Here is a 10721-nt window from a genome sequence, read left to right on the forward strand (position 1 = left end):
TGTAGGCAGCAACAGAGGAGGGACTGAAAGCAGCGGAGCCTCCATCAGGAGCAGCCGGACAGGCGCTGTCCGCTCAGCACCATCGCAGTCACCTTCTGTGGCAACCATCAACCTGCTCAGGACTGATCTGGCAACCTGTGGAGTCCACTGAGCTGGATTTATTCCGCTTCTTTATTTGCCCTGCGTTTACCCCCTTTTTTTAAATCTCGACATCTTGGATTTACTGACGATGTGACGTCCATTCTTAATGTGATGCCATTGGCTGCAATCACTTTGGATTTCGATTCCGTGCCCTACAGCGATTCTGGCAGGGTAAGTGTTTCTGATCGTCCGGTTGCATGGCAGGTGCGCGTAAGAAAATACAGGGTTGAGAGGGGATGCAGCCTGATGCGCGTCAAGCAGCCACGATTTCTTTCATAGTTGGTGAGAAACGACAGGTTGCTGTGCGCGCTGCTTTCCTTATGTAATTGTTTCCCTTCAGCGTAACCACTGCCGCGCATTGTTGCACGGTGCGCCTAGACTTACCTTTGAGATGAAGGGAACTTATTGGAGAAATGCCTAAGGGACGCAATGGGCCTGAGCGACGACAAGGATCGCATTGTGATAAACGTGGGAGGGATCAGACATCAGACATACCGCAGCACCCTGCGTACTCTACCTGGCACTCGCTTGTCCTGGCTGGCCGAGCCTGATGCACCCAACCACTTTGACTATGATGCCAAGATCGAGGAATTTTTCTTCGACCGCCACCCTGGCGTTTTTGCACATATCCTCAATTACTACAGGACAGGTAAACTGCACTGCCCGGCTGATGTCTGCGGGCCCCTCTATGAGGAGGAACTGGCCTTCTGGGGCATTGATGAGACAGACGTGGAGCCATGCTGCTGGATGACCTATCGCCAGCACCGGGAGGCAGAGGAGGCCCTTGATAGTTTCGGCGGGGGGGGCCTGTTAGACCTGGGGGGTGATGATACGGAGCCAGAGCCAGAGCATACAGAGGATGATGATGAAATGACAAGGAGGTTGGCCCAGGGAGACTCTCCTGATGCCAGGAGTGGGAGCCTGTGGAGCCGGTGGCAGAAACGTGTCTGGGCTCTGTTCGAGGACCCTTACTCCTCTAAATATGCAAGGGTGAGTTGTCTGTAAGCCATTTCTTTGTTCGTCTTATTTCTCTTAGAATTTAAAACATAATGAACTCCTACTGGCAGATTCTGAGCTAAAATAATGTTTAATTGGTTTGCACAAATAATAATATGTCTGAATTTGTCCCTGGATGATGAAACAAAGAGTGATGGATGTGGGAGGCTTTAGAAAAGCTGGTGATGACCTTGAAATTGCTCTCCCATGGGTCTCCACAGCATTGTACAGAGGAGAGAGGAAAACCTCATCTTTCAAAATCATTTACATGCAAATCATTCCTGCCACCATCCTTTAGAAACAGCTTACTGGGACTATTATCTTTGGATTAATATTTCCATGGCACAAAGATCCATGGGCAGGCTGGCTCTTTAGTTAAATAGCCCAGCTACACAGGAAACCTGATCTTTGGCACCACCAGAAATTTTAGTGGCAGACCTCCAGACAAGCAAATGTGTTGCTGTAAGTGGTGACATTTGGACTTTATCATGGGCACTTTTCCATCTGGGCACAAAGCCTCTCATTGGTGACAAGGAAAGGACTTGAAATGAATGAAAGGAATACATTCAGATTTTTTTGTTTTTTTGACCACTGCCCCCCGCCACCCACCCACAAAGGCTGCTGTGCTGCACATTGCTTTGACAGCTGCAGCAAACCTTAGAGTGTGATTGTTTATTAGGCCCCATCCAGCAATAAAGACAGTGGTTTAACCAGTAAAACACACACACAAACCCACACACTGTTCTCTCAAATTTCACCTTCCGGATACAGAGAAAATTCCCAAAACAGAAAACTCCTCAGAAGTGTCCTACATTTAAGAGTGGGCAAGACAAAAGCAGAGCGAGGATTGACAGAGCTTCACTAAGACTGGCAAGAAGATTAATTAGAACTGAGCCTCAGAGTTAATTACAGACTCTATTCACAGTAGATACATCAGTGGACCCTTGTCACTGCATATCACTGGTTTGCCAGCAACAGTGAGAATTAGCCAATAAGGAGCAAACAGTCTTGGGCTGTCACCCTCCCTCCAGGCCACACTGTTCCAAACTGTCACAAAGACACGTAATTTAAGAGGCGGTCTGATGAGATGCAGCGTTGGTTTAACAGTTTTAGGGGTGGGATGTTCGGAGGGGTGAGTGAGCCAGTGTGTCAAGGAAGCATCAGCGGTCGACATGAAAGTAGCTCATAAGAATGAGGTTTCATAACACTAGAAAGTGCTGACACTTATGGTAATATTTGTGTCGCTCTTGCTAATTGATATATAGGAGCTGGACAAAATAAGAGAAGCTGTCAGTCTCCGTATGTGATTATTTTCTGGATTAATCAAATAATGCCTTGGACTAGAAAATAATAAAAAAAGACAATCACAATTTTCTGATGTTATCATATTTAGACAGATTGTTTTAATGACTAACAGCCCAAACCTATACCTGTGTATCATTACAGAAGTCTGTAGGCTGAAATAAATCTGTTTAGAAGTAACAGACACTTTTGGATTATTTCTGTTTAAATGGCTCATTATTTATTAAAATTGTTCCAGATTAATTTTCTGTTGAGCGGCTCCTCAATAAAGCTTAAATTTTAATGAAACTGGTTAGACTGCCTCAGTAAGGTGGTGATTTTGCTGGATTAAGTCACTAATGTGCCTCCAGGCAGAAATTAACTACAGACCTCATTTCTCTGACAAGTTAGTTAAATGCGAATTTCTCAACCGATATGAAAAGAATAAACTTAGACACAAATAGGTGAGACGTTGCAAGAACAGATTTGCAATAAGGAAAATGAGCAATCAACAGTCATTATGAACACAAATCTGTGTCCCTCTGTGAATAATAGTTATTTTGTGAGGTCATATTTGCAGCATGGTTCTAGGGTGTACTTGTTATTTTGCACAGCACATACTGTAGAGGGGGTGGACAAAACAATATTATGCAATCTGATAAAACAACACCACATACTAATGCCTCAAAATCCGACACGTCTCTCTTCCGCTGTATCAACACAAGATAATCATAATTCACATTCTTTGTCTTTATAATATTAACATTGTGTGCCAAATTTAAAGAGTTTTTAAAAAAATAAATAAATAACCAAACCATTTAGACACTCACATGAGCATTATAGCATACAGACTGAAGTAATTCTGTATTTTTGTTTTTAAAAGCTGATGTTTGGGTTGGAAGGTTCAGATGATGAACAGTGATGCTGTCTCACTGGACAAAGAGGACAGAGTGAAGTGAAGTCAGTGAGCTGTAGTCACTGCCATCATACTAACATAGAAGGGAAGCAGACTTTCATCAGCATTAGTGATTTCCTCAGTGTGATTTGCCACTGATGAGGGTCTGGTTTCCATCTCGTACTTGAATAGATATGACTGACAAAGACACAGAGTTCCCTTGCTCAGTGGAATATACATATAAGATGTCCTCATGCTCAGACATGCCCCACTCCAGCTTATGTCCCAGAAGCCATTCATTATCCCTCCCTGCTACTTAACAATGTTGTGCATTAGGTTGAGGAGCATTACAGAGCATGTCATAAAGACATCTTCAGTGTTTATTGATCCAACTGTTGTTACTTATAAGATATCATTCTCTTCCTGTCTGCCTCTCTGCTTCTCTGCCCACAAACTCTGACCTGTTGACCTCAGACTTACTTTGAAGATGTAGATCCATTGAAAATCTAGATGGGTGGTAACATATATGTAAACCAGTACACCAGGCAATAATCAGAGCAGAATAACATGAAGACAGGGAAACAATCTACATATAGGGGAGAATAGTATCTGTTACACCGACATGTAATATGCATGGGATCCTATGTCATCATCCAGTCAATATACATAATGTAGTATAAATTACACTTTTAAGATATATGCTTTACATGAAATGTGCCTTCGGCACAGTAAGCCTCTCATCTCACTATAATTCCCAAGAGTTGATTATCTGGACAGTATGACCTTGTGTAGGGAAGACCTACTGGAGTGATGCTGAGAAAGGGAAGAGCCCTGGCTAAATTTAGTCATGGGGGTTGATTCTAATGTCCTGGCTGCTCCTGCTGCTGCTGCTGCTGGCTCTTTGTAATTCTGCATGTAGCATACCCTCGAAAAAGCTATGACCTTGAGATACAGCAGAGGGAAGGGAAGGAAGAAGGGATTGCATCGATTGTCCCTCTTTACAATGACACATGCGAATGAAGACACATCGAGGGGTGGGTGAGAGAGGGTGTCAGTGCCACTGTCAATGTTAAACCAGATGGCATTGTCTCAGAAAATAGATGAATGACAACTGGGCTGTCAAGCTGCCTTACATTGCATGTATTAATGTGCTCATTCTCCTTCCTGTCCTTCTCCCCTCACCATCCTCTCTCTCCTCTTTTTCTTTTTCTGCACCCCATGTATCTTTCCTGCTCAGTGGGTGGCTCTGGCCTCGCTGTTCTTTATTCTGGTGTCCATAACCACTTTCTGTCTGGAGACCCATGAGGCCTTCAACCCCATCATTAACCGCACTGAACTGGAGGTGGTGGACAACGTCATAGTGGAGCGCAACTATCAGGAGACAGAGACTGCTGCCTACCTCACCTACATTGAAGGTGTTTGTGTGGTGTGGTTCACTTTTGAATTTCTAATGCGAATAACTTTCTGCCCGAATAAATTTGACTTCATTCGGAACGCCCTGAACATCATCGACTTTGTGGCCATCCTGCCATTCTACCTGGAGGTCGGCCTGAGCTGGCTCACCTCCAAGGCAGCTAAGGACGTGCTGGGTTTCCTGAGAGTGGTCCGTTTTGTGAGGATCCTGCGTATCTTCAAGCTGACACGTCACTTTGTGGGGCTGAGGGTGCTGGGTCACACGTTGAGGGCCAGCACCAATGAGTTCCTGCTCCTCATCATCTTCCTCGCTCTTGGTGTCCTCATCTTTGCAACTATGATCTACTACGCTGAACGGATTGGAGCTAACCCCAACGACCCTCGAGCCAGCGAGCACACACACTTCAAGAATATCCCAATTGGATTCTGGTGGGCTGTGGTGACCATGACAACCCTAGGCTATGGAGACATGTATCCACAGACGACTTCTGGCATGCTGGTTGGAGCCTTGTGCGCCCTGGCAGGTGTGCTGACCATCGCTATGCCCGTCCCTGTGATTGTCAACAACTTTGGAATGTATTACTCGCTGGCCATGGCAAAACAGAAACTACCAAAGAAAAAAAACAGGCATATTCCTCGGGCACCCCAACCAGGTTCTCCTAACTTCTGCAAGTCAAGCATCAGCTCTCAACACCAGAGCCCTATTCCCCATGACGACGTTTTCGAGATTAAGTTTCAAGGTAGGAAACAATGTTATAAATATTCTGGTATATTGTTGTCTCATCACTATGTCCTCATGAAGCAGCCACACCACCATTCAGCTGTTCCATTGTTTGTCTGTTCCCACACTCCAGTTAGCTGATGAGTCATACACGATTAAACAAATGAGTTTCCCACCAAAAATAATCAATAAAATTTGTGATGAAAAGCATATTTGACTCTGGATAAAAGAAAAGAGAGACTGAAGCTGACCGTGAGTAATCTTGCTATTGATTTTGTACTTCTTGATGCAGTGATTCACTCCTCTTCTCTCTTCAGACTAACTGAGAGTCTGTTATCGCTCCTGTATTTGTAATGTTATGAACAGATAACGAGATGTTGGAGTCACTTGATTTCTTCTTGGATTTCTTAGGTTTTAGTGCAAAGATATGTTGACCCTTGATACAGTTTGTGTTCAAAAACATAGAACAACATGATTGTAAAGGGACAAAGTGAGGCAAACATTATACAGCTCATATAGATACAGTATAATAATATTGTATGAGTTAATCCCTATGTGCATACAGGTTGTAGATCATGAAAGTGGCAGATATTTGAGTCATCGTACTATTTGAATTGTGAAAAAAGCTGGAATATGAAACTATTTTTTTCTTTTTTTAGCATGTTTTTCTTTCCTTTATTTATTGCTTTTTTCTTATAAGATTCCAAACTGAACGGTGAGGCAGCTAACGCAGCTCTGGCCAATGAAGACTGCCCTCATATAGACCAGGCCATATCTCCCGAGGAAATCTTCAGCCCCAGCGACAGAGAGCGGCCCTGCTTCCTGGTCACCACTGCTGAACGCCCCAACCACACAGGGGGCAGAGTGAGGAGGGGTACGTACACTAACAGCCAATCACAGGCCCCTGTGAGACACTGACACCTTGTAGACCATAGACAGGACCCGCAACTTTTTCTCTCATTGCTGAGTGTTACACCTCAGTTTTACACAGACACACACACACAACCACAAGCCTACCTTACAACTATCAAACACTCTCACAGCAGCTGCTTCTCCTCAGTCATTGTATATATTACAAGTCACAATAACATCTTTTAAGGCCAAGCACAATCACCACAAATGTCAATAATAATTGTCCACATCTACATAATATATTTTTTTAAACCATGCATAATGTAATACCCCTATTTATTTACCAGTAAGAAAGCTATTTTCAAACTTTTTACAATCTAGAACGTGTTGTCTTATTTGCCTAAGAAAGTATTTATGTGCTATGTGTGTACCATGTATGTATATGTGTTTTAAAGATAAATACCATGCGGGAACCTGGTTTATTAATACATTGCTCTTGACCATAATGGTGCATGAAGTGTCTTGCTGATGGGTGCTATCAGTATGGTGGTGGAGAACAACACAAATGGAGGAAGGCTAATGACAAATATTATTAATAATATTACTGAGAACCAAATTCTAGTTTACAGATTTTTACCCTTTAACAGAAAAGTTAATCCCTTTTTTTTCCTGTTGATTTCTTTCAATTTAATGTTCAAAACATTCATAAGAAAGTCATGTTAATCTGCAGCTGTCACCAGTAAATGCCATACAGTATGAAATTCTACCTGTAGCTGAGAAAACATTCCCTGCCTGAGGTGCCTACCTTTTTTGAGTCTTTTATAGTGTTATACTCCAAACCATTCCAGTACCACCCGGTGCATGCTGTTGTACTCCTAATGCACTCAATGCATGGAGAATAATAATCTGTCTCAAGTCTGTGTTGACCTGTTTCTTTGGAGACAAAAACAAGAAAGCAACAGGTGTAGTATTACCAGTGAGGAACACCAAAACATTTTGTCATGGATTTAGTGCTGCAGTGTACTCAGAACGTTCTCTGTTTTTCAACTGAAGGTTATGAAAAGCCTTGGAGCCTTAACAGCATGTCTGGCATGAGCGGGGATGCCTCTGGAGTGTCCTCAGTGTCCGCCCTGCCCTGCAGCCCACCCTGTCTAATGCAGCACTCACATTCTCCCATCCCATCCATTATGTAGCATGGTTGAGTAGCAGACACAATGCCATTGGAAGGCCAGTCCACACTCCTTCTTATCTTTCCTGTCAGACTTTGCTTTTACACTTGCCTTCACTCCTGCTTTTTTTCATTTTTATTTCTTTCTTTTTCTGGAAAACTGTATCTTAACTGTGCTAATACTCAAGCTTCCCAAGTGTTCTCCTTGGGTGTGTCATCATATCCTAGACTAGAAAACATTGGCACATGCCACTCTGCATGGGTCACCTCAGTTACAGACAAAGCACTGTTCTACTTCTACCACAGGCTAACCCCACTCTTTCCCTGTGTTTACATCATTGCCTGTTGCTCTGTTGCTTTTGATCTCGCATACTCTTCTGCCAATAACTTTTATCTCATCTGCTTTTTACAATTTTGTGAAAGAAATTTTCATAAGATGTAACCCCTGCTAATAATATGCTGGACATTAACTATACATGGCTTTTAAACATAACCCAAAGGAACCATTGCCAGCTGTTAAGGAAACTCCTCTTAAGTGCTTTGTACGTTGCAAAGTAGAGACGTTATCATTTTGAAAGTGCAATCCAGACGAGACTTAATGTTATTTGAGTGGCCATTCACAGAAATATTTGAACATGATGTTCATGATGTCCAAATGCAATATGGAGATGATGACAATTCCTTTGATACTAGTGATGAATACATCTAATGTCAACAGAACTAAAACTGTTTGTTCATTTGCATGAACTGCATGAGAAATTATGTTCAACAAGAAGCTAACTGTATTGCAGTCCTGTAAGAAAAAAACAAAACAAATTTCTTTCAAAAGCTTCTAAAGCTTTGTCATTTTTTTATGCATTTTGAGACAGCTTTACAAGAGACTCAGTCATAGCAGAGGTTTTTATGTAGCTGCCATTCTTTGCCTTTCCCCAAATTCATATATTTATTTTCTTGTATTTATTTGACTGGGACCTCCAATTAAAATAGTGTGATTTAACTTGAACAATCTTGTCATAAAGCCAACTAATGCTGTTATGAGCATAAATACTTTTTATACAAATATATTTGCTGGTAGTTCTGAGTTTTTAAACAGTATCGGTCGTCTGCAGCAACTTCTATTTACTGCTGTGATGCCTAAATTAAGGCAGGACTCATGAATTATAAATCAACGGTGCCTTCATACCTGGCGAGGCAAAGTAAAAGTGAGTAATGAATTGACATGATATTATATAAGTGCTCCCAGTGTAGCATCAGTACACTTTATACCATGCTCATAACAGTGTAATGAAAGCTTTATTTTACAAGGTGCACTTTGTACCTTTTGCGCCACCATTAATCACAGTAAAAATGCCCTCTTGGTTTTTATTGTTATATCAGTCAATGCATACAAGGATTTAACCTTTAGTAGGATACATAAAAATAAAAAACACACCAGAAAATACTCACTTATTAATAGTCCCCACTCTTAAGAAAGATTTTGTATGATAAAGCACAAAATATTATTAAAGGGGACAGGCAATTCTACAGAGCCAAAATATGTTGAGTTATGATCAACCAGCGATGTCATGATGACACCTGCAGTGTGTATGTCTATTGATTTAAAATATCAATACTGTTACTGTTACATGTATTGATACTGTCCCTATAATTATGCACAATGTTTCAGGGCACTTTAACAAATTTTATGTTGACCAACCCGAAATGTTAATTTCAAGAAGATATAGGTATATTAACTCATCTAAGTTTTGTTTTTATTCCGAATGAGCAGAGTTTACATTTCGAGTCATGTCTCTTGTGGTAATTAATGAACGTTATATATTAAAGAAAAAAAAAAAAACTTGTGAAGATTTGATGTGAAGAGATGGAGGTGATTATATGCTCATGCAATTCAAGTGAAAAAAAAAGTCCAATACGACACAGTATGGGATGTGGGTCTACTTGGGGAAAGGTAAATGCATGTATTTTACATTTATGCAACAGAAAAGTATTCAAGTAAAAAATGTAAATATAAGTCCTTGCATGAAATAAATTTTGTACACAATGAGCGTTTAGACTCCGTTTTTATTCAACAGCACATGCATACATACATCTTTTCTTTCTCACTAGCTTACAGCTAGTGCTTTCAACTGCTGTTTGACCCTCTGTCTACCCGTGTATGGGTCAAAGAGAGCATAAAGAAACAAGATGACTGTGAGAGCATGACGCAAACTATACAAACGCATGACAATGACTGAACTACTGTACATCAACCTGTAAAACGCCGCATGATTGGGCATGTTTATTAACCGATTCGGTGTCCAACCTCTGTACGGACAATACATTGTTGTCTGATGCCTTGGCTAAGCATGGGAAATACATGGTAAACCTGTCGTTTACCATGAGGAACTAACGGAGCACATTTTCTTTACTCTCCAAGCTAGAGTCATTTCAAATCTCTCTATGCCCCTCAGAGGTACCCATCATCACCATCATTTCCACCATTAAACATAATTTGTGTAATAATTTATTTTTGTTATTGTTTTTTTATATGTTTATAGAGACCCAGCGACAGCACCGGAGCAGACAACCAACAGAGTCAGTTTGTGTTATGAACCATGGTGTACCAACCACTATGTGTATGACCCATAATGGCCCATCACCCACCTGATAGTGCTGTAACATTGTTGTGTGTATTATTTAGTATTTTTAAATGGATGTGACAGTGACAACCTGTACATCACAAACTCAGCATAGATGTAGCACTAAGGACGTTTTGTTGTCAAGCCTTATGTAGCTCAGTATCTGTGACTGGTTACTGTGTTGTAATCTGTGTGCCTCTTTTTGGTGTGTGCTAGTGCTGTAAATACGCTTTTCTGTGTGCTGAAGTTGTGTGTACCAATGTTTTTGAGTGATCATCAAATATTTGTGTGCTTCTTCTGTTGAAAGAAAAAAAAATGTTGCTCCGATTTTAATCATTCCCCAACAAAAACCTGTCACTTGTCATGTCAGCCAGTCTAAACAGTTGAAAACGAGTCATTAACTTTGCACTGTCATGGTCACATCTTTGTAGACTTTTGCACTGTTTTGCACCAGTGAACTTTTAACATTCCTTTGATATATTTTTGGGCATCAAAGAGATAACATCCACAAAACAGTGAAAAAAGGTCATACTTTCAAAAAACACCACTCTTACCTCCTATTAATGAGGCATTAACATGGCAACATGTGCCGTTAGGAATTGGTAAATGATTTAGTTGGTTAAGACCATTTTATTT

General features: G+C 41.2%; 1 protein-coding gene across 3 annotated transcripts; it reads left to right on the top strand.

Annotated features, from left to right (window-relative positions):
• Positions 1 to 570: 570 nt before the first annotated feature.
• kcnc1b (potassium voltage-gated channel, Shaw-related subfamily, member 1b) lies at positions 571 to 10114 on the top strand. Of its 3 annotated transcripts, none has more exons than XM_026311063.1 (4): positions 571 to 1131; positions 4551 to 5466; positions 6148 to 6321; positions 10005 to 10114. In XM_026311063.1, the coding sequence occupies exons 1-4, from the start codon at positions 571 to 573 to the stop codon at positions 10112 to 10114; spliced, it is 1761 nt and encodes a 586-aa protein (XP_026166848.1). The 3 variants fall into 3 exon arrangements, with proteins under 3 accessions (XP_026166848.1, XP_026166847.1, XP_026166849.1); XM_026311062.1 differs by lacking the exon at positions 10005 to 10114 and adding an exon at positions 7353 to 7492; XM_026311064.1 differs by lacking the exons at positions 6148 to 6321; positions 10005 to 10114 and adding an exon at positions 7328 to 7492 and having other exon boundaries at positions 4551 to 5444.
• Positions 10115 to 10721: the final 607 nt, after the last annotated feature.

The sequence above is a fragment of the Mastacembelus armatus genome, chromosome 6, assembly GCF_900324485.2.
Source record: "Mastacembelus armatus chromosome 6, fMasArm1.2, whole genome shotgun sequence".
Classification (NCBI taxonomy): domain Eukaryota; kingdom Metazoa; phylum Chordata; class Actinopteri; order Synbranchiformes; family Mastacembelidae; genus Mastacembelus; species Mastacembelus armatus.

Bases quoted from the DNA above. Each gene is read 5' to 3' on its own strand.
- kcnc1b (XM_026311062.1), top strand. From the start codon at position 571: ATGGGCCTGAGCGACGACAAGGATCGCATTGTGATAAACGTGGGAGGG. The intron at 1,132-4,550 runs GTGAGTTGTCTG...TTTCCTGCTCAG, and splicing joins ACTCCTCTAAATATGCAAGG to TGGGTGGCTCTGGCCTCGCT. The intron at 5,467-6,147 runs GTAGGAAACAAT...TTTTCTTATAAG, and splicing joins TTTCGAGATTAAGTTTCAAG to ATTCCAAACTGAACGGTGAG.